Source organism: Festucalex cinctus, chromosome 14 (genome assembly GCF_051991245.1).
Source record: "Festucalex cinctus isolate MCC-2025b chromosome 14, RoL_Fcin_1.0, whole genome shotgun sequence".
NCBI classification, from domain to species: domain Eukaryota; kingdom Metazoa; phylum Chordata; class Actinopteri; order Syngnathiformes; family Syngnathidae; genus Festucalex; species Festucalex cinctus.
The window spans coordinates 27,100,899-27,125,214 of record NC_135424.1 but is presented as its reverse complement, the minus strand read 5'-3'; the positions used below and the strand labels follow the sequence as shown (position 1 = coordinate 27,125,214).

Here is a 24,316-nt window from a genome sequence, read left to right as displayed (position 1 = left end):
CCTCTGCCAGTGTAGTAGCTGCTTCTGTAAATGACAGAAAATACTGGGATCAAGATGTAATTTTTATTATTGTTGCAAGGTATTGTGATTTTTTTTTACCTCTCGGTCGCACTGCGTGTGACTGCGAAGGGGCCATTTGTGTGCGCTGCCCCAACTGTAATCGAATGTTGTGTAACATGCGTTCGTTAGTACGAGGTTACAGACATTGCACATACAGTATATAGAAGCATGTCTGTGAATATTCTCATCCATCCAAGTCATTTCATCCCTGTCACATTCAATATACTGAACTAGTACAATTGTGATCACTCGATTTACAGAATTCTAAACGTTAGCTTACCTCCGGGGCTTCCAGGAGCTTTCGGGGATAAATCGCTGCTGCTGCTAACTTTGCCACACTTGAATTGATCTGTTCAACTGGTGAAGGCGGCTCGAATTCGCCAAATTCGTCACAGATTCCTCGTCAGATGACCTGGACTGGTCAGAGATACGACGATGCAAACTTTCACTCTGTGTCTCAGAGAACGCCGGAGGCGGTGGCTTTTGAAGTGGGCGCCCGTGACGTTTTTGTCGCTTTTCACACTCTCTTATGCAGAATCCGGCTCCTTGATCTTTCTATTCGTCATCTCTTGACCGATCGTGACAAACGCTCTGCTCAAAAGCGTGAGCTTTTGTTTTTAGCGGCCTCCGGTTAGCCGCCGTTAGCACTCGTTTTTTCTCCCCCAGCCACCGGCCCCCACCACTCCACAACACTCCGCCTTTACTAGGAAATCACATCCTTCTCGTGTAAAGAGACCATCACTGCCATCAAGAGGGCACAGTTCGTCACTACAGTGCTTCACGGGCTTAATACTCAGAGGGAAACTGCCCAAGAGTCTCATCCACCCATTCATTAAAAAAAACAGATTTGACGAACTTTCTCGTCTGCGGGTGACGCCCACCGGGTGTCACCTGACGAACTAGTTCGTCGGCGGCTTGCAAAGAGTTAATTTGTTGAAATTTCGAGGTTTCTGGGGTTGGCGTAAGACTCTGGTTTTGTAACCATGTGGATGGCAGGAGGTGGTTAGTTGGTGCTGGATTTCACTTTATCTTTCTTTGATCATTCCTCTGGTCTCCTGACCTTCTGAACCTCACGACTCTGGCGAGACTTTGAAGTATCCGGTTAAGGTGAAGGGTAATGGGATTTTTATTAGGTGTTAGATGAATTAATTAGTACAAATTTACACGAATTCGCACACATGCACACATACGCGCACACGCAGAAAAAAAAGAGAGAGAGCAATGATAAGATGTTGAATTGGTAAAACTGCCGAATTAACAATTCTGAGCTCTCCCTCCTGGAGGGGGGGAGGGAGGGAGGGAGGGAGATGGAGAGGGAGAGAGGGAGAGAGGGAGAGAGAGGGGTGGAGGTGGAGGTGGAGGGAGAGAGGGAGAGAGAGAGAGAGAGAGAGACCATAACTTTTGTTTTTCTTCTCATTGAAGTTCAAGAAATTTAAAGCCATCCAGGCTTTGATTTCTTCCAGACAGGACAAAAGAGGCCTCAATGAGAAAGCGTCCTTTTTACTCAGTGGGACATAGAACTGACTGTCATACGCATAGCAGTGAAAAGAGATCGCATGTTTTCTTAGGATGGTGCCCATGGGCAGTAAATATAGTGAGAACAGTAGGGGCCCCAATACAGAACCTTGTGAAACACCATATGACAATGGGGCGGTGCAGGACTCGGAGTACCCAAGGCGAACACAGAACGTTCTGTCGACCAAATAGGATCGAAACCACTCGAGCACTTCCACTAATGCCCACCTGGTGCTGTAAACGAGCAAACAGAATACTGTGGTCCACTGTATCAAATGCTGCAGTCAGATCTAACAGTACGAGACATCCATAGTCTCCAGCGTCATTTGCCAGGAGGATGTTATTAAAAACTCGTAACAGGGCTCTGTGCTATGCATTTTCTTAAAACCTGACTGGAAAACCTCCAAGATGTTATTTTCCTCCAAGAAAGTGCTTAGTTGCATGTATACCACTTTCTCCATAAATTTTGAGATAAAAGGCCGTTTGGAAATGGGCCTAAAATTTGACAGCACACATTGCTCTAGACTGGGTTTCTTCAGGAGTGGTTGCACCACAGCATGTTTAAATTGTTAGGGGACTACGCCAGACGACAGGCTATTGTTGATAATAGCCAGAACTGAATTGCCGATACTCGGGAGAACCTCTCTAAAGAAATGAGGGGGAACAGAATCACATGAGGAGCCAGATGGCTTAATCTGGTGGACAACATCTTTGTTGACCTCCTGTCTCCTGCAGTTCATTTCGTGTACCCCGTTTAAAGCCCACCTTTTTGGCGACGTGCGGCCACAAGACCGACCAAGAACGGATAACAAAATACTGCCGGTATTTGCACTGTTAAACTGCAATCAGTTACACGTTTGTACATGGAGGCACGAGAGAATTCCACATCAGTGGAGGAAGCAAGAAAAAGAACTTGAAATTGACGTGTCCGCCGAGCATGCAGTCGATAGGGAGTGGAAATCCCGAACGGAGTTTGTCATCATTCTGGGAGGATTAATGAAGTAACTCCAAGTCTCCAACTGCTGGACATTGGTGTAAACTTGCCGTTCAAATTAAAGTTCCAAGCAGCCTTTGTGCGCTGGATGAGAGACGGTACTTTCACCAAACTGGGAGGCAGCGTCGGGAGAGTACACCACCATATGTGAATAGGTTGTGGACGCCTAGGTTCGCGAAAGCCGGCATCATTGCTAAACAGCTTCACAGCAACGAGACTAACTCCGATAATGATGAACGGGAACCTGGCATGTTTGAAGGAGAAATTGCGGTAACACTTTATAATAACAATTGTTAGTTAACGATTTGTAATACATTAATTAAAGATGAAGTCATGAGAACTCATGTTGCACTAATAAATTGTATATATAAACAGATGAGGAATAAATACAAATTGTTAGCTAATAACTTGTAAATGCATTAACAAAAGATGAAGTCATGATAAACTCATAACTAATAATTAACTCATGATTCAGAAATACCATTACTAATAATTGAAATGCACAAGTAAAAGATGAAGTCATGATGGGCAATGTTGTTCAATGAAGTTCATGTTGAAAAATGTGTATTTGTGGTATTGACTGTAATATTTTTGCAGATCCATTCTAACGTTCAATAATGGTGATTCCGCCAATATTTGTAGACCAACCCCTATTATGTATGTTATCATGAACAAACTGTTTTCATATCAACAATTCATTTACTCATCTTTTTTCAACCCCTATTCTAAAGTGACAACACATTATCATGTTCAAATGCTTAACATGTTATCTGCTAAGATTTGTTTTCATGAACTAACTATATTTTCACATCAACAATTCATTTACTCATCTTTTTTCAACCCCTATTCTAAAGTGACAACACATCATCATGTTCAAATGCTTAACATGTTATCTGCTAACATTTGTATATCATGAACAAGTATCTTTTCATGTCAACAACACATGTACCCTTGTGAGAAGTAAGTGGTTAAGACAATGGATGGATGGATCATCGGACTAACAGAAAGCGACTTAATCAGACAGCAAGAAAAAGAAAACGTCTTTAGATATTAATTTTGTTATATCTAGTAATATTTCTGTGATTTACTGTAAAACATTAAATGCACTTTATAATGTTATTGTGTGCAAAAAAAGAAGCATTCACGTTCCGCTTTATGCTAGCATCCGCTGGCTACCCTTCTCAATCCTCTCTGACAATCCTAGAAGCCCCCGGTACTTTGAGGCTACAGTGCCATCTATTGGCCAGCACACATCACAACATTTACTTATAGAAAAACAGTAACAGACTTTCTGCCCGCTATGATAGCTCGCCGGCCAGCAACTCCATCATCCGGAGCTTCAAAATGTATCTTAAAATCTACAGACTACACGATAGCCAGCTCGCCGACTTAAAGTGTCATCTGATGCTGAAAGGCAACGCTGATTGGGGACACGTGCGTTTAATAATTTCAGCATAACACAGTTCCTGATATGATAGACAGTTGGTATACTTTTATATTGCTTAGCATAATTGCCACAGATACATTTGCAAAGTACAGTCGGAGGTGGGATTGAACCCGCAACCTCCTGGTTACTGTACAACACACTCTCCCAACTGCGCCATTGAGCAGTATCAGAGTCGGTAATGATGGTTAGTTGTAATGTATGGCAGTGGGCGTGGAAAGCGGGACTTGGAAAAAAAATTCAGTGTCAGTCCCATTGGAAATGAATGAGGAAAAGTTGATCTTTAACATTAAATTGTGCGAGTACTTTAAGTATTGTGGAATCAGACGATATATACCCCGGAAGCTGTGAATTTTTTCAGCAAGTATTATGTGGGAGTTGTTTGACATAAAAAAAACAAAACGAGGAGAATAAAATGCTATAATAATAATAATAATCTCAAATAACATGTGGAATGCTCTCAGCATTCCCACAATACAAAACTAGACTGAGTGCAATTTCTAAGAAATTGTGTGGGAATGATGAAAGCTGAATGCTAAGCTGAATGCTCATGAAGTAAATTGAAGATAACTTACGTGAAAATTACAATGTAATTAACTAGGAATTACTAGTAGAAGTAGTAGTAGTAAGAGTGCTAGTATTACTAGTAACTAGTATTTATTAGGGCTGCCAAGATTAGTCGACTAGAAGTGACTACGTCAACGACCAAAAGCGTCAACGGCTAATTTAAATAGTCGACTACTCAGTTTAACATAATATATATTCGCCTTATATTTGTTTTTTTTCTTCCAAAACTGACTCAACCGCTCGTTTGGCTGCCTGCCGCTCGTCCTCCTGCCGGTCATCCTCCTGCCTGCCGCCTGCTCTCACTGGACGCACATGCGCAGTAGCATTAATCCGGGTCATACGTGATGTCACCGGAAGCTATATACTCTTAGCACCAGCTGTACACAGTATGGCAATGTAAAATATGCAAGACAGACCTTGCCTTTCACGGCAGCACATCGGCAATGTGTGAGCATTTGAGACGGAGGCACCTTTTGTTGAAAAGTTGAATGTACTGTTAGTCTGTTACCTTTCACCTGTCATCTTTATTACTAACTTGTACATATATCTTAACAAATTCAAGCTATATTCTAATGATGGTAATATAAGAGTAGCTGCTTGCTTGTCAGCCCCTTAAAAATATTGGCCTAAGTCGTCAAAAAAAAAAAAAAAATGTTGGCCATCTTTGCTAAAGTTGGCTACATCCTTAGTTGAACAGATAGTTTATTATTTTATGTATATATAATTATACCCCTGAAATGAAAATGAAATTAATATTTAATCAGTATGTGTTTCCGTTTTTGGGCTTTTCTGAGGAAAAAAAGGGTCTGAAAAAGACTTTGGGCAATTTTTTAAGGAGACTGAAGATCCATTCCAATTCGTCGACTAATCGCTACTACTGTTGGTGATTCGAACCCTCGCCTCCTGTTTACTGGTTGCAGGTTTGCTTCAGTAGTCATATAGTAATAATAATAGTAATAACTAGAGCTGTGAGCAGCTATAAAGGGCCCTTGCAACCCGGGCCACTTTGGGGTATTTGCATGTCGGGGTACTGGCGTGTTGGGGTACTGTTTCATAGGAAACTTTTTTTTTTAAATTGCTTGTTGTTTAAATTGCAAATGTTTTTGCCATGCTTTGTGTTTGCAAAGTTTCATTGAAAGGCCAAAAATGATTCACAATTAACAAAATAAAATCAAAATGGGTTGGCACATGGCTATAGAATACCTTTTGTAGGTATTAGGCTGATAGGCATGCCTCCCAATATTCACACATCTAGCTGAATCATATAATCGGAAATACTTCATATAAATGTCTAGAGGGCGCTATTGAGCCATTTATTACAAATTGCACAACAAATCTCTATAATATTCATGTTCTTGAGAGGTCTGATCTGTGTGCAAAGTTTTGTGAGTTTTCGCCCATGTTTAGACTTTTAAAAAAAAAAGCATTTTTCTTTGCAAACAATGCATCGCTACAGCAAAGGCGTGTGACAAAAAAATTTCAATAACTTTTCATCTTAAATAACTTAAGATGAAACACGCCAAAGAATGAAGACAATCTGATAAGTTTTGTAAAAAAAAAAAAAAAATATGACGCCTATTAAAGGCGCCAAAAAATGGCTACAAATACCAAAGTTAATCAAAATGGCAGACTTCCTGTTTAGTTTAACGTATTGCTTTAGAAACTTTTTTGTAAGTCTTAGGCTGATAGGTATTAGGGCTGCACGATATTGGAAAAATATGCGATATGCGATATACTTGCTGAACATAGCGATATCGATATTATTGCATATTTAATATTTACCTAAAGAAATTACATTTTTATTACCTAATGAAAGAAAAACATTTTTCATGGGGCAAAATAAGCAACCTTCATGTAATCTTAGTTAATTAATTAGGGCCCAAGCAGCGACCGCTGCGAGGTCCCTTTTGTTTTTGTAAAAATTATTATTATTATTATTATTATTAGGGCCCGAGCAGCGACTGCTGCGAGGTCCCTATTGTTTTTGTAAAAATTATTATTAGGGCCCGAGCAGCGACCTCTGCGAGGTCCCTATTGTTTTTGTAAAAATTATTAGGGCCCGAGCAGCGACCGCTGCAAGGTCCCTCTTGTTTTTCTAAGAATTCTTCTTCTTCTTCTTCTTCTTCTTCTCCGTAAACGATCGCATTTTTGAGGACCTAAACGTTTACGAAAACTCACCAAACTTTGCAATCTCTTCGGGCCCGGCGAAAAATTTGATATTATGAAGTTGTCATAACAGCGCGACTCTATAGCACCTACCTAGCGTAGAAAAATAAAAACCAATCCCGGCCAGTTTGATCTAGAGCTACGAAAATTGGCAGGCACGTGTAGCACCCCGAGACGCACAAAAAAGTCAATGGAAGCCATTTCCTAAAATGTACAGGGAGTGAGCTATGAATTTTTGAATGTCCAATTTTGGCCCATTTTGGCACATTCACTGTGGTCATGCTTTTTCCCCCTTTGCAAACATTTTTCATCCAATTGACTTCAAACTTGTCATGTATCATCTCAAGACCTGAGACAACTGGGCAAAAAATCTTGACTTTTCGAAATACTATATGACGGGGGCGGGGCATCAAAAATTGCCTTTAAAATTTCATTTGTCCAGAAAGACAAAATGCTTAATAACTCTCATATACAAGTTCCAAAAAATCTCAAACTTCCCATGCAACTTAATAGTCACGGCCTTAAAACATCTGTATGATAAAATTCAGTTAAGCATATAGCGCCACTTAGTGGTGACAATAAATGTCATACTTTACGTTTTTTGCTACTGTGCCAAGTTCATTGAAGGGATCCAGTTGAAAATTGGTCAGAAAAGCCTTGAGATGTTGTTCATGCCTCACACCGAATATTGTAACTTTTCGCCAAAGGGCGTAGCCGCTACGGTGCCGCAAAGTCTGAAGATTTTTCGTGACAATAAAAGCTGCATTAACTTGACCGAGATGATCCAATCTTCTCAAAATTTCACACATTTGATGAGAGTCCAGCCCTGAAGACATCTACGAACTTGTATTTCATCTTACTGATATGGCCACCAAGTGTCAATTTTTTTTCTTACGATTTTTATTCAACGTTTATCTCCAACCACGTTAACTGGACTTACCTCATATTTGCTCAGATGAGGGTTTCCGCCTTCATGATGTCACAACATGAAGTTTGTGAGTTTTTGTGAATCGCTGTGGGCGTGGCTAAGCACTGTTCGCCAAGAAAACAACGCCAATTTTGAGGGTCGAAACATGCACAGAAAGTCATGAAACTTGGCACACACATCTGGCCTGGTAAAATGAGCAATATTTTATTGTTGATTGTGCTATTTTTACAAAAATGACTCAATAGCGCCCCCTAGAAGTTTTTAACGAAGCAGCCCCGGTTGTGCGTTTAAGCAAGAACGACGAATATTTTTAGGTGTATGAGGGAGCCCAAGACCTACAAAAAAGTCTCTTGGACCCATATGCTAAAATGAACAGGAAGTGAGCTACGAATTTTTGAATGTCCCATTTTTGACGATTTTTGCACATTTACAGGGGGCATACTTTTGCCCACTTCTCCTACACGTTTCATCCGACTGAGTTAAGACTTGACCTGGACCATGTCAAGACCTGAGCCAACGACAGGGGGAAAAATCTTGACTTTTCGAAATACTATATGATGAGGGCGGGGCATCAAAATTTGAGTTTCGCACTGAAAAAGGATATGCTTGATAACTCCCCGGTACATGATCCAAAAAATCCCAAACTTGACATGTATGTTTATCGTCAAGGCCTGATGTTTTCTCGATGACAACATTCAGTTATATATGCAGCGCCACCTAGCCCTTGAGGCATAAAAAAAAATACCCCACATACGGTATTTTGTACAAAAAATGTAAACTCATTCTAAGTGTGATAACTAAGTCATTTATGAATATTCTTTTTGTTTCCACCACTCAAAATGTTCACTGGCATCAGACTTATCCAAACATATATATATTTTTATTTATTTTTGATAGCCTCTATGGACATTAAAAGCAATATCGTGAATGAAAGATATGCATAATAACTCCACGGTAGATGCTCCAAAAAAAATCCCACACTTGACATGTATGCTTATAATCAAGGCCTGAAGGTATCTATGACAACATTCAGTTATAAATACAGCGCCACCTAGCCCTTGAGGCTTATATATAAAAAAAAAATACCCCACATACGGTATTTTGTACAAAAAATGTAAACTCATTCTAAGTGTGATAACTAAGTCATTTATGAATATTCTTTTAATTTCCACCGCTCAAATTGTTCACTGGCTTCACACCGTTCCAAACGTATGTACGTTTCCATTTTGTTTTATTCATTTTTGATTGCCCCTTTGGACAATAAAAGTAACATTGTGCAATGAGTACATCGAGCGATGATGTGTATATACATTTTTACAAAAAATACCAATCAGGGCAACTCATTGCCTAAAAATAAAAAAGGACGCTGATTTTTGCAGGTCTTAACAATCACCAAAACCCGTTGAGCTTGACACACACACTGGCAAAAAAATATACTACATGTAAACGTTTATGATGCCATTTTCAAAGAAATTTTGCATCCAATATGCCAGTACCCCAACGTGCCAGTACCCCAACGTGCAAGTACCCCAACGTGCAAGGACCCCAACGTGGCCCGGGCTGTGAGGGCCCTTTATAGCTGCTCGCAGCTCTAGTTAGGGCCCGAGCAGCGACCGCTGCGAGGTCCCTATTGTTTTTCGTTCGAATTATTATTATTATTCTTATTATTATTATTATTATTATTATTATTATTAGGGCCCGAGCAGCGACCGCTGCGAGGTCCCTATTGTTTTTCGTTCGAATTATTATTATTATTATTATTATTATTATTATTATTATTATTATTCTCCGTAAACGATCGCATTTTTGAGGACCTAAACATTCACGAAAACTCACCAAACTTTGCACACTCCTCAGGCCCGGCGAAAAATTTTATATTATGAAGTCGTCATAACAACGCGACTCTATAGCGCCCCCTAGCGTAGAAAAATAAAAACTAAGCCTGGTACGTTTGAGCTAGAGCAACGAAAATTGGCAGGCAAGTGTAGCACCCCGAGACGCACAAAAAAGTCTATTGGGACCATGTAGCTAAAATGTACAGGAAATGAGCTATGAATTTTTTTATGTCCAATTTTGGCCTATTTTGGCACATTCACTGTGGTCATGCTTTTTCCCCCTCTGCAAACATTTTTCATCCAATTCACATCAAACTTGGCATTTATCATCTCAAGACCTGAGAGAACAACTGGGCAAAAAGTCTTGCCTTTTAGAAATACTATATGATGGGGGCGGGGCATCAAATATTGTCTTTAAAATTTCATTTGTCCAGAAAGAGCAAATGCTTAATAACTCCCATGTTCAAGCTCCAAAAAATCTCAAACTTCTCAGGCAACGTAATAGTCACGGCCTGAAAACATCTATATGATAAAATTCAGTTATACATATAGCACCACCTAGTGGTAACAATAAATGTCATACTTTACGTTTTTAGCTACTGCGCTGAGCTCGTTGAAGGGATCCAGTTGAAAGTTGGTCAGAAAATCCTTAAGATGTTGATCATGCCCCACACCGAATATTGTAACTTTTCGCCAAAGGGCGTGGCCGCTACGGTGCCGCAAAGTCTGAAGATTTTTCGTGACAATAAAAGCTGCATGAACTTGACCGAGATGATCCTATCTTCTCAAAATTTCACACATTTGATGAGAGTCCAGCCCTAAAGACATCTACGTACTTATATTTCATCTTACTGATAGCGCCACCTAGTGGCAATTTTTTTTCTTACGAATTTTCTTGTACATTTTTCTCCAAACACGTTAACTGGACCAACCTCATATTTGCTCAGATGAGGGTTTCGGCCTTCATGATGTCACAACACGAAGTTTGTGAGTTTTCGCGAATCACTGTGGGCGTGGCTAAGCACTGTTCGCCAAGAAAACAACGCCAGTTTTGATGGTCTAAACATGCGCAGAAACTCATGAAACTTGGCACACACATCTGGCCTGGCAAAATGAGCAATATTTTATCATGCATTGTGCTATTTTTACAAAAATGACTCAATAGCGCCCCCTAGAAATTCTTATTTAAGCAGCCCCGCTTGTACGTTTAAGCAAGATCTTTGGAGATTTTTAGGTATATGAGGGAGCCCAAGACCTACAAAAAAAAGTCTCTTGGACCCATGTGCTAAAATGAACAGGAAGCGAGCTACGAATTTTTGAAGGTCCCATTTTTTAGGATTTTAGCACATTTACAGGGAGCATACTTTTGCCCACTTCGCCTACACATTTCATCCGACTGACTTCAGACTTGACCTGGACCATGTCAAGACCTGAGCCAACGACAGTGGGAAAAATCTTGACTTTTCGCAATACTATATGATGAGGGCGGAGCATCAAATTTTGTGTTTCGCAATGAAAAAGTATATGCTTAATAACGCCCCGGTACATGCTCCAAAAAATCCCAAACTTGACATGTATGTTTATAGTCGAGGCCTAAAGGTATATCTATGACAATATTCAGTTATATATGCAGCGCCACCTAGCCTTTGAGGCAGGAAAAAAAAATACCCCACTCACGGTATTTTTACGAAAATTGTAAACTCATTCTAAGTGTGATAACTAAGTCATTTATGAATATTCTAGCAACAAATACAGAATAAACTAGACTAAGTGCAATTTCTGGAGAAATTGCGTGGGAATGCTGAAAGCTGAATGCTAATAGCTGAATGCTCAGCTGAATGCTAATAGCTGAATGCTAATGAAGGGAACAAAGAAACTGTGAAAATTACAAAGTAATTACCTATTAATTACTAGTTATAATAGTAGCAGTAGTAGTCGTAGAAAGAGTAGTAATATTACTAGTAATAAGTAGTAACTTGTAGTTAAATAATTGTGACATTTTAGACAAAGTTCACGTCGTTCGTTCAATAGTTCTTTATGTTCAATAAACTGTTATTTTTGTTGTCAAGTGCACTTCTTATAATGTTGTTTTTGTTGTTTTATAGAAGGAAAACATTATTTAGATGTTTGAGGTGTCACAGAAGAAAAATAGCAGTGTTAAAGTCAAAGTTTCACTGGTATAGTATTAGTAGATGGTTAACAAACTATTAACAACTGCTGTAAAGAAGTGAGTTAATCTACAACTTAAATATTAGTTATTACTCTATTTATGTTATTGGGACGTTATTCTAAAGTTGCAACTGCTCCACATTTACTAACACGTAATAAATGAGGAATAGTGGCAACTTTATAATAACGTCCCAATAACCTATACAAACTATGAAGTAATACTTATCAAGTCATTAGTAAGTAATTTTCTAATAGCTTGTTAACGATGTATTACTAATTTATAAAATATAGTTATGAATAATTACTATACAGTTAACAAGTCATTTAGAGCTCAATAACTAACAGTTTAAAAATAAATTTTTTACTATTTATAGACATCATTTTAAAACCTTAACAAACAGTTAACAAACATTTAATAAGTCATTAATAACTCATTAATTAACAGTTTACTAATGGTCTATTAACTAGATATAACGGGTAGTTATTATAGAGTGTTACCCATACTTTTTTTTTCTGTCGAAAGAAGACACTCTAATCTTTCTTTTGGTATGTTTAAAAAGCATTAGGACTCAATATTCTATGGGCCTTGAAAGATCAGTCAAAATCCAGGAAGACAGCTGGCATCGAGGGGGGTTGCTCCATTGACATGGCTGGTAGTCAAAGATTTAATATTGATAATAATGCAACAAATTTATATCGCGGTTCTGGATACTCGGATACATTTTTAGTTAAAAAATAAAAAGTAAAAATCAGTTTTTTTTTACTCGATTAAAGCTAAAACTGATACTCAATTTTAAAATGGCTAATTAAATGAACACTTTTACACAGTAAACATCGACAGTTTTTTCTTTAACGTCCTCTTACAAGAAATATAAGATTTATTGCAATGTTTACTGTTACACTGGGATAAAGTAAAATATTTGATTTTAAAAATGTTAGCTGATGATAGCTGGAGCCCTATCATCCAGTATCAGTGGAAGTTCTACTGTTCAATTATCAAACTGAAGTTTAGCAAAGCTTTTTGCCATGTTGTCCTTATTGGTGATTGCCACTTGTCATTGTTGTAGTCTATTCCAGAGACATAAAGTGGGTTCCAATTGGTAACCAGGCAGATGTGTTTGCTGACTCCAGCCTTGGACCAGTACATGATGACATCCTTATAGCGCTGCTCCGTCCAGGACAGGAACTTGACATTGTCATGCACTGTGTCAAAGGAATTGGTGAGAACTATTCAATGAAAACTCAATTGATTTCCAGTTGTCCTTCATGCAAATCGTTTGTAATTTCAAAGTTGAATCTACAATGTGCACTTAGCTTTTGTTTTGAAATGGTGGGAAAACATCAACTAATGGCCTTTTTGAAAGTGAATCACGTAGAAATAGGCACTTAATTGGTTAGTATAAATCAAGATTCATTGAAATGCGTTTCTTTTTTTATCTAATGATTTTCAGGGCCTTACCATGAAATAAGATACGTAATTCTCTGATTTTTGTATCAGTGCCATTTGTCTCATGACTTTACAACAGCCGTTTGTCTCTGGTAAAAGGAATCAGAAAGTAAATTGAGGGAATTGTAAAGCTAAAGGTACTACTAAATCTTGTCTACTTTGCACACAGTTAAAGCAGCCATAAGACAATCTCCTAAATCCATCCATCCATCCATCCATCCATCCATCCATCTTTTTCCGCTTATCCGAGGTCGGGTCGCGGGGGCAGCAGCTTTAGGATGGAAACCCAGACTTCCCTCTCCTCAGCCACTTCAACCAGCTCCTCCGGCGTGATCCCAAGGCGTTCCCAGGCCAGCCGAGAGACATAGTCTCTCCAGCGTATCCTGGGTCGTCCCCGGGGCCTCCCGCCGGTGGGACATGCCCGGAACACCTCCCTAGGGAGGCGTCCAGGAGGCATCCGAACCAGATGCCCGAGCCACCTCAGCTGGCTCCTCTCATCGCGGAGGAGCAGCGGCTCGACTCCGAGTCCCTCCCGGATGACCAAGCTTCTCACCGTATCTCTAAGGGAGAGCCCGGACACCCTGTGGAGGAAACTCATTTCGGCCGCTTGTATCCGGGATCTCGTTCTTTCGGTCACGACCCACAGCTCGTGACAATAGATGAGGGTTGGAATGTCGATAGACTGGTAAATCAAGAGCCTTACCTTTTGGCTCAGCTCCTTCTTCACCACGACGGGCCGATACAGAGTCCGCATCACTGCAGACGCTGCACCCATCCGCCTGTCGATCTCTCGCTCCATCCTATCCTGCTATCCTCAGGAATATCACATCCTTTACAGTGTTGTCAGCATCCATGAAGTGGAGGCCTTTGAAGCAGTCAAGGGCTGAAGCATTGTCGAGGAAATCTTAGTAAATCTTAGCAGTAGTTGTAACGGGACTCAAAGTCCTGTCTGAAAATGTATTGACCTAATTTGCTTAGTCCATCTCCGGTGTCCGACGAGGAACTAGATGCGGAAGCGGCTGTTCACTTGTTAGCGACTTAAAAAGGATTTTTCAAGTGGGTCTGCATGTTTGTCGTTCTGCCGTTGTACGGCTTCTTCACGCGGCGTTCTTTGCAAATGACGAACGTTTTGTCAATCTTTCCGGTTTCCGTCTTTCATTGCGAAGCCGAAGTGTTTCCAAACATATGATTTAAACGTTGCGGGTACATTACATATATAATCTTCCTCGTTGCTGCTCGCGCCAACGTCCATGATGTTTTACTTCCTAGTGGATTGTGTATGCCTCACGGCTTCCGTATGGTGCATTCAATGCGCCCTGGGATTTTGGGGAAAAGCAAATGGAATGAAGTTTACAATGAAAAAAACAGCACTTGCATCGGATTTCACCGATACCCGCCAACGCATCAAGATGGATCTGGATTTCACACGTCAATTACATCGATACCCAGTGAATGAGCCGATGCACTTGCACGTGCATGTGCACATCGATGCATCCATTGATATCGATTATTTTCCACATCCCTATTTCATAGCACTGATGCTAAATCAGCCAGTGGGCAATAAGTATGCCCACACCTGCTCTGCGCCTCACCCCGGGTTTACACCGGATGCGGTGCGGTTGCGGTGCGTTCCGGCGACGCAAGCAATTAGATTACATTCATTCGAATGGTGCCGTTTACACCGCTTGCGGGCCAGACTAAGCACGGCTCAGAAGACACCTTATGAGGAATAATATTAATGGAGGCACGTTTCCCTTGCCCGGACGGGGGTCACCGGGGCCCCCCACTGGAGCCAGGCCTGGAGGCGGGGCTCGCTGGCGAGCACTTGGTGGCCGGGCCTGCACCCATGGGGCCCGGCCGGGCACAGCCCGAAGAGGAAACGTGGGTCCCCCTTCCCACGGGCTCACCACCGGTGGGAGGGACCAAAGGGGTCGGGTGCAGAGCAGGCGAATCATTCGTAGTTCAGTTATCTGTCAAGAATTATCATGGTATAAATGTGTAAAATGCGGTTACTTATATGAATTGTCACAAAGGATAGTTCCAAGTTTCACCACTTGACGGTGCTGTTGCTCCATTTAGGCATTCCAGGAGTGCCCCCTGGAGGGGTGACGCCAGAGAGTCCCCTCTGGTTGATAAGAAACTTTATAAGCATTCCTTTGATCAGTCGTTTGTATATTTCAATTCATTGAAGGCATTTCTCGGGCTCCGGGAAGTCGGGGCCCGAATAGACTCCTTTGGCAGACGCATATATATATATATATATATATATATATATATATATATATATATATATATATATATATATATATATATATATATATATATATATATATATATATATATATATATATATACATATATGTATATGTATATGTATGTGTATATATACACATATATATACACACACACACATATATATATATATATATATATATATATATATATATATACATATACATATATACATATACATACACACACACACAGACCCCTTATGAGGAATAATATTAATTGTGGAGGCACGTTTCCCTTGCCCGGACGCGGGTCACCGGGGCTCCCCTCTGGAGGCGGGGCTCACTGGCGAGTGCTCGGTGGCCGGGCCTGCATCCATGGTTCCCGAAGAGGAAACGTGGGTCCCCCTTCCCACGGGCTCACCACCGGTGGGAGGGACCAAAGGGGTCAGGTGCAGAGCAGGCTGGGTGGCAGCCAAAGGCGGAGACCTTGGCGTACCGATCCCCGGCTACAGAAGCTGGCTCTTGGGACATGGAATGTCACCTCTCTGGCAGGGAAGGAGCCTGAGCTGGTGTGTGAGGCTGAGAAGTTCCGACTAGACATAGTCGGACTCGCCTCCACACACAGCTTGGGCTCTGGTACCAGTCCTCTTGAGAGGGGTTGGACTCTCTTCCACTCTGGAGTTGCCCACGGTGTGAGGCGCAGAGCAGGTGTGGGCATACTTATTGCCCCCCGGCTCGGCGCCTGTACGTTGGGGTTTACCCCGGTGGACGAGAGGGTAGCCTCCCTCCGCCTTCGGGTGGGGGGACGGGTCCTGACTGTTTTTTGTGCATATGCACCAAACAGCAGTTCAGAGTACCCACCCTTTTTGGAGTCCTTGGAAGGTGTGCTGGAGAGCGCTCCCTCTGGGGACTCCCTCGTCCTGCTGGGGGATTTTCAACGCTCACGTGGGGAATGACAGTGAGACCTGGAGGGGCGTGATTGGGAGGAACGGCCCCCCTGATCGGAACCGGAGCGGTGTTCTGTTATTGGACTTCTGTGCTCGTCATGGTTTGTCCATAACGAACACCATGTTCAAGCATAAGGGTGTCCATATGTGCACTTGGCACCAGGACACCCTAGGCCGCAGTTCGATGATCGACTTTGTAGTCGTGTCATCGGATTTGCGGCCGCATGTTTTGGACACTCGGGTGAAGAGAGGGGCGGAGCTGTCAACTGATCACCACCTGGTGGTATGTTGGCTCCGATGGTGGGGGAAGATGCCGGTTCAACCTGGCAGACCCAAACGTATTGTGAGGGTTTGCTGGGAACGTCTGGCGGAATCCCCTGTCAGAAAGAGTTTCAATGCCCACCTCCGGCAGAGCTTCTCCCTTGTCTCGGGGGAGGCGGGGGACATTGAGTCCGAATGGGCCATGTTCCGCGCCTCCATTGTTGAGGCGGCCGATCGGAGCTGTGGCCGTAAGGTGGTCGGTGCCTGTCGCGGCGGCAATCCTCGAACCCGCTGGTAAGGGATGCCGTCAAGCTGAAGGAGTCCTAGCGGGCCTTTTTGGCCTGTCGTATTCCGGAGGCAGCTGACAGGTACCGGATGGCCAAGCGGAACGCGGCTCCAGCGGTTGCTGAGGCAAAAACTCGGACATGTGAGGAGTTCGGTCAGCCCATGGAAAACGACTTCCGGACGGCTTCGAAGAAATTCTGGTCCACCATCCGGCGTCTCAGGAGAGGAAAGCAGTGCAGTGAACACTGTGTATAGTGGCGATGGGGTGCTGCTGACCTCGACTCAGGAAGTCGTGAGGCGGTGGGGGGAATACTTCGAAGACCTCCTCAATTCCACCAACACGTCTTCCTTTGAGGAAGCAGAGTCTGGGGACTCTGGGGTGGGCTCTCCTATCTCTGGGGTCGAAGTCACTGAGGTGGTTGGAAAGCTCCTCGGTGGCAGGGACCCGGGGATGGATGAGATCCGCCCGGAGTTCCTAAAGACTCTGGATGTTGTGGGGCTGTAGGGTTGACACGCCTCTACAACATCGCGTGGACATCGGGGACAGTGCCTCTGGATTGGCAGACCGGGGTGGTGGTCCTCCTTTTTAAGAAGGGAGACCGGAGGGTGTGTTCCAACTACAGAGGGATCACACTACTTAGCCTCCCTGGTAAGGTCTATTCAGGGATGCTGGAGAGGAGGGTCCGTCGGGAGGTCGAATCTCGGATTCAGGAGGAGCAGTGTGGTTTTCGTCCTGGCCGTGGAACAGTGGACCAGCTCTACACCCTCCGCAGGGTCCTCGAGGGTGCGTGGGAGTTCGCTCAACCAGTCCACATGTGTTTTGTGGATTTGGAGAAGGCGTTCGACCGTGTCCCTCGGGGAGTTCTGTGGGGGGTGCTTCGGGAGTACGGGGTGCAGAGCAGGCTGGGTGGCAGCCAAAGGCGGAGACCTTGGCGGACCGATCCCCGGCTACAGAAGCTGGCTCTTGGGACGTGGAATGTCACCTCTCTGGCAGGGAAGGAGCCCGAGCTGGTGTGTGAGGCCGAGAAGTTCCGACTAGACATAGTCGGACTCGCCTCCACACACAGCTTGGGCTCTGGTACCAATCCTCTTGAGAGGGGTTGGACTCTCTTCCACTCTGGAGTTGCCCACGGTGTGAGGCGCAGAGCAGGTGTGGGCATACTTATTGCCCCCCGGCTCGGCGCCTGTACGTTGGGGTTTACCCCGGTGGACGAGAGGTTAGCCTCCCTCCGCCTTCAGATGGGGGGACGGGTCCTGACTGTTTTTTGTGCATATGCGCCAAACAGCAGTTCAGAGTACCCACTCTTTTTGGAGTCCTTGGAGGTTGTGCTGGAGAGCGCTCCCTCTGGAGACTCCCTCGTCCTGCTGGGGGACTTCAACGCTCACGTGGGGAATGACAGTGAGACCTGGAGGGGCGTGATTGGGAGGAACGGCCCCCCTGATCAGAACCTGAGCGGCTGCATGTCATGTGACCTATTGACCCCAATTCATTGTAGATTAGTAGTTCCTGGCCTCCTGCATTAGATACGCCTCTTGGTTTTCGATAAGCGGAAGAAGATGGATGGATGGATGGATGATGCTAAATCAATAAATGTATTTATGTATGTATGTAACAAATTACGTATTTTGGAAAGTTTCTTTGCAACGGGGAAAAGGCCCAGTGATGAGACAACACAAAGAGCCTATGTTTTTGTGTTGCTCGTATTATCCCTTGTTACCCTTGGTGTTTGTGCAGTTACATAAAAATACACAGTGGATTAGCGTCTGTTGTTGTAGCATTTTATTAATAGAAATAAATAAATAATAATAATTTAAAAAATGAATATCCGCCAACCCAAGCTGTTACTGGCTTGTATGAACCGTTCCGTGACAAGAAAAAAAAGTTTGGGGACCACTGTTGTCAAGCACCCATCACAATATTTCTATAGAACGGGATTAAGAAAAACAGGTTTTAACTAGAGCTGCGAGCAGCTATAAATGGCCCTCGCAGCCTGGGCCACGTTGGGGTACTTGCACGTTAGGGTACTGGCACGTTGGGGTACTGGCATATTGGAAGCAGAATTTCTTTGAAAATGGCATAATAAACGTTTACATGTAGAATATTTTTTTTGCCAGTGTGTATCAAGCTCAACGGGTTTTGGGGATTGTTAAGACCTGCAAAAATCTGCGTCCTTTTTTATTTTTAGGCAATGAGTTGCCCTGATTGGTATTTTTTGTAAAAGTGTATATATACATCATCGCTCGTTGTACTCATTGCACAATGTTACTTTTATTGTCCAAAGGGGCAATCAAAAATGAATAAAACAAAATGGAAACGTACATACGTTTGGATCGGTGTGAAGCCAGTGAACAATTTGAGTGTTGGAAACTAAAAGAATATTCATAAATGACTTAGTCATCACACTTAGAATGAGTTTACATTTTTTGTACAAAATACCGTATGTGTTTTTTTTTTTTTTTTATATAAGCCTCAAGGGCTAGGTGGCGCTGTATTTATAACTGAATGTTGTCATCGAGATACCTTCAGGCCTTGATTATAAGCATACATGTCAAGTGTGGGATTTTTTTTGGAGCATGTACCGTGGAGTTATTAAGCATATCCTTCATTCACGATATTGCTTTTAATGTCCACAGAGGCTATCAAAGATAAATAAAAATATATATATGTTTGGATAAGTCTGATGCCAGTGAACATTTTGAGTGGTGGAAACTAAAAGAATATTCATAAATGACTTAGTTATCACACTTAGAATGAGTTTACATTTTTTGTACAAAATACCGTATGTGGGGTATTTTTTTTTTATGCCTCAAGGGCTAGGTGGCGCTGCATATATAACTGAATGTTGTCATAGAGATAGCTTCAGGCCTTGACGATAAACATACATGTCAAGTTTGGGATTTTTTGGAGCATGTACCGGGGAGTTATTAAGCATATCCTTTTTCAGTGCGAAACACAAATTTTGATGCCCCGCCTTCATCATATAGTATTTCGAAAGGTCAAGATTTTTCCCCCTGTCGTTGGCTCAGGTCTTGACATGGTCCAGGTCAAGTCTTAACTCAGTCAGATGAAACGTGTAGGAGAAGTGGGCAAAAGTCTGCCCCCTGTGAATGTGCAAAAATAGTCAAAAATGGGACATTCAAAAATTCGTAGCTAACTTCCTGTTCATTTTAGCATATGGGTCCAAGAGACTTTTTTGTAGGTCTTGGGCTCCCTCATACACCTAAAAATATTCGTCGTTCTTGCTTAAACGTACAACCGGGGCTGCTTCGTTAAAAACTTCTAGGGGGCGCTATTGAGTCATTTTTGTAAAAATAGCACAATCAACAATAAAATATTGCTCATTTTACCAGGCCAGATGTGTGTGCCAAGTTTCATGAGTTTCTGTGCATGTTTAGACCCTCGAAACTGGCGTTGTTTTCTTGGCGAACAGCGCTTAGCCACACCCACAGCAATTCGCGAAAACTCACAAACTTCGTGTTGTGACATCATGAAGGCCGAAACCCTCATCTGAGCAAATATGAGGTAGGTCCAGTTAACGTGTTTGGAGAAAAACGTAGAAGAAAATTCGTAAGAAAAAAAATTGCCACTAGGTGGCGCTATCAGTTAGATGAAATATAAGTCAGTAGATGTCTTTAGGGCTGGACTCTCATCAAATGTGTGAAATTTTGAGAAGGTAGGATCATCTGGGTCAAGTTAAAGCAACTTTTATTGTCACGAAAAATCTTCAGATTTTGCAGAACCGTAACGGCCACGCCCTTTAGCGAAAAGTTACAATATTCGGTGTGGGGCATGATCAACATCTTAAGGCTTTTCTGACCAATTTTCAACTGGATTCCTTCAACGAGCTCGGCACAGTAGCTAAAAACGTAAAGTATGACATTTATTGTCACCACTAGGTGGCGCTACATGTATAACTGAATTTTATCATATAGATGTTTTCAGGCCGTGACTATTACGTTGCCTGAGAAGTTTGAGATTTTTTGGAGCTTGAACATGGGAGTTATTAAGCATTTGCTCTTTCTGGACAAATGAAATTTTAAAGGCAATATTTGATGCCCCGCCCCCGTCATATAGTATTTCGAAAAGGCAAGATGTTTTGCCCAGTTGTTCTCTCAGGTCTTGAGATGATAAATGCCAAGTTTGAAGTCAATTGGATGAAAAATGTTTGCAAAGGGGGGAAAAGCATGACCACAGGGAATGTGCCAAAATAGGCCAAAATTGGACATTCAAAAATTCATAGCTCACTTCCTGTACATTTTAGCTACATGGTCCCAATAGACTTTTTTTGTGCGTCTCGGGGTGCTACACGTGCCTGCCAATTTTTGTTGCTCTAGCTCAAACGTGCCGGGCTTGGTTTTTATTTTTCTACGCTAGGGGGCGCTATCGAGTCGGACTTAATAATATCAAATTTTTCGCCGGGCCTGAGGAGTGTGCAAAGTTCGGTGAGTTTTCATGAATGTTTAGGTACCCAAAATCGCGATCGTTTGCGGAGGAAGAAGAAGAAGAAGAAGAAGAAGAAGAAGAAGAATTTTTACAAAAACAATAGGGACCTCGCAGCGGTCGCTGCTCGGGCCCTAATAATCCAAAGTACATTCATTAAATGCACATTGATTTCAAGATTTAGCTAATGTTCAACGATTCCACTTTTAAAATGCTTAATTAATTGAATGAATTTATTTCCCAGCCCTAACCTCAACTCCAGTTTCTCAATGCTATTTGTAATAATATGACTTTTAATTAGTGGGTTCATTCAGACCTAGTCCAAGCACTGCAGAATCAGTGCATTCTGGTAATGGTAAATCAACTGATCTTGTATAGCACTTTCTACACCATATGGTGCCACTCAAGTGTTTCTCTTCTCCGAACAGGGAAAGATCATGCTAAATTCTCTCCCGTGGCCACAGCGAGTTACCGCCTCCTGCCCGAGATCACCCTCCTTGATGCAGTGCAGGGAGAGAAGGCAGAACGCCTAAAACGCTGCTTTCCACAAGGAGTTATAGAATTGGGAGATGTTAATGGTAAGATTATCTTCACCTGAAGAGAGGAAATGAGTGAAAACAGATAAGCATGTTTGTTCCAACAATTTAGTCATTTTCTGTTTGTGCTACATAGTCTGCAAATTAGCATGAACAGTAATTCACTCCTAAGTAAAAGGAACGTGAAATACAATTTTTGTTTCAACATTTGAATGACATAATGCAGTGGTCGGCAACTAGAAGACCGTGGGGCCATAATTGCCTGCCGCTGATTATTTCTGGCTCGCCAAATAGTGTTGATGAAAAAACTGATGCCTGTAATTAGGGATGGCAAAAAATTCACAGTATCAAAAGTGCCTCAATATTGTTGTGGTTTTGTCTCAGTATATAGTAGGGCAGGGACAAAATATCATACAGATATCTGTACATCTGTAGTGCCTGGCCGCCCACATGAGATACGCCTCTTGGTTTTCGATTTTACGTCTTTCATTTTTTTTCTATGAATTTTTATATGTAAAAAATTAGCATCTGATTCTGAGCTCAATAGCGTCCAGCTCATGTGACCTGTGGACTCAAATATGACAATATATTGTGATGCTTAATGTCTCGATCCGCAGTATCGATCCATTCAGTGAGTCGAGATAGATACTTTTTGATACCTTTGCATTGCCGTGCAGCATGTGCACAATTGGCTGCATTACAAGTACCCAGTCATGTGTTCTAGTTTACATGATGTAAGCGTCTGTGAGTGAGTACCTGTGGGATTAAAAAAAAAAAAAAAAAAAAAAGCCTTCCCCAAAACAACACAAAAGATGTGGCCAGATATGCCGCCTCAATACCAACGGTACTTCGGGTATTGTAGAAAAGGCCGTACCGTCACATTTTCAGAATCTTGGCATCGACTTGGCACCGAAGTATCGGTTCTTGTGACAACCCTAGTGGTGAGTAACGATTAGTCTGACGGATCATTGCTCAGCTTGCCATTTTTTTAAGTTTTTTTTTTTTTTTTTTTTTTTTTAATTTCACGTCATTCGTCAGCAAAACGGGGGTCCTTCAGTGACGGACCGGCGGACTTCTGACGGATTGCCGACCTCTGGAAATTATCCCTCAGAAGCAACCATTGTGGTGCCTGACTTCCCATTGAATTACAGTTGGCCTAACCTATCCATTAATGCGCAAAAGTGCACAGGCAAGCTTGGAACGAGAGCACCATATTCAGTCCCCAGTGCCCATGCACACTGGCACACCATTTGTGCACCCCTGCTAATAAGAAAAAAAATCAAAATCAAAATGTAATTTTGGTCCGTGATTGAATTGCTCGAAAAGAATTTGGCCCGGGGCCAAACTTAGTTGTCGACCCTGTCATAATGTATTTATTCAGTTTTTTTTACTTCGACTGAAAGTTATAAATATTTGTTTTTCCTCAGGGAGCAAGGTTGCTAAAGTCGTGAACAGTCGCTTGGATACATGCAGTAGAGAAGTTCTCCGTCACGATGACCTAAAGAATGTGGTGAAACTTGGACGAGTGCGAGACCATTTCATCTGTAAGAGAATTTATTTATTGCATTTCATGTACACACTGCATTGAACGTTGTAAACTGATGCGGGTGAAGTGAACTCCCTTTAGCAATGTAGACACTCATTTGAAAGTTGCAACATAACTGCTTCTGACTTAAAAACGTGCAGTTATATGGCTTGAGATTTGAATCAAATATGCCCAGCCTTCTGTGTCAAAGGCGTTTATATAAACTACGCATGGGCAACTCAAATGCTGGAGGCGACCACAACTTACCTGACCGTAAACCACGCCCGCATTACCTAGTAAACCAATCAAGAAGCAAGACGTCATGTCTGCGACGACACGTGTGTTTTGCTGCGGACAAACAAAAGCAATCCCACTCCTGATAGTGCATTGACTGGTTGTTCAAAGCCAAGAAAATAATCAATTAAATTGTTACACGCTGTAGTCACGGCTTGTGTAAGAGTGATAGCCGTTAGCACCGATCAACTAACCCGCGTCCTGCAGTCGTCACGGTTTGTGTAAGGGAGACACGAGAGAGACACTGTCCGGTTTATTTCCCTCCCCAAGCCCTCAAACAACTACGAAAAATGTCTGTGCTGAATCAAACTTTTTGGAGAACCACAAACACAACCAGTCCAATCCCTCCAAAATGACCAGAAACTACTACGTCTGCACAAAGGTAATGTTCTCCCTCGTTGTTTTTAGCCAAAGGCTAGCGATAGCTCTAACCGTCCACACGTTTGTTGACTTACTATTTACTATAAATGCCACCAAAACATTGAAACTATGAGGTAATATAAATTCATTCTTATCTTGCTTGACAGGAATAATGTCCAAAAACTTTGGTTTTGCCGAAAATCGGTCGAAGTGAGTGAGGCGACTAGGTCTTTTCCTTACATCTGCAGTAGCAGAAAGCGATGCATATTTCCTTTTGTTTTTGGCCAAAATTGCATGGTGAGGGAGTG

The 24,316-nt window shown here is 42.3% G+C and overlaps 1 protein-coding gene across 5 annotated transcripts in view; it reads left to right on the top strand.

Annotated features, from left to right (window-relative positions):
• The window catches only part of polr1c (RNA polymerase I and III subunit C), a 119,457-nt gene that overhangs the window by 82,491 nt on the left and 12,650 nt on the right, over window positions 1-24,316 (top strand). For 3 of the 5 annotated variants that reach the window (XM_077495228.1, XM_077495225.1, XM_077495224.1), the window contains 3 exons: window positions 12,746-12,898; window positions 21,722-21,871; window positions 23,257-23,373. In XM_077495228.1, the coding sequence (XP_077351354.1) occupies window positions 12,746-12,898; window positions 21,722-21,871; window positions 23,257-23,373 (420 nt within the window). The remainder of the gene's footprint in view (window positions 1-12,745; window positions 12,899-21,721; window positions 21,872-23,256; window positions 23,374-24,316) is intronic. The other 2 variants (XM_077495227.1, XM_077495226.1) reach the window with 2 other exon arrangements.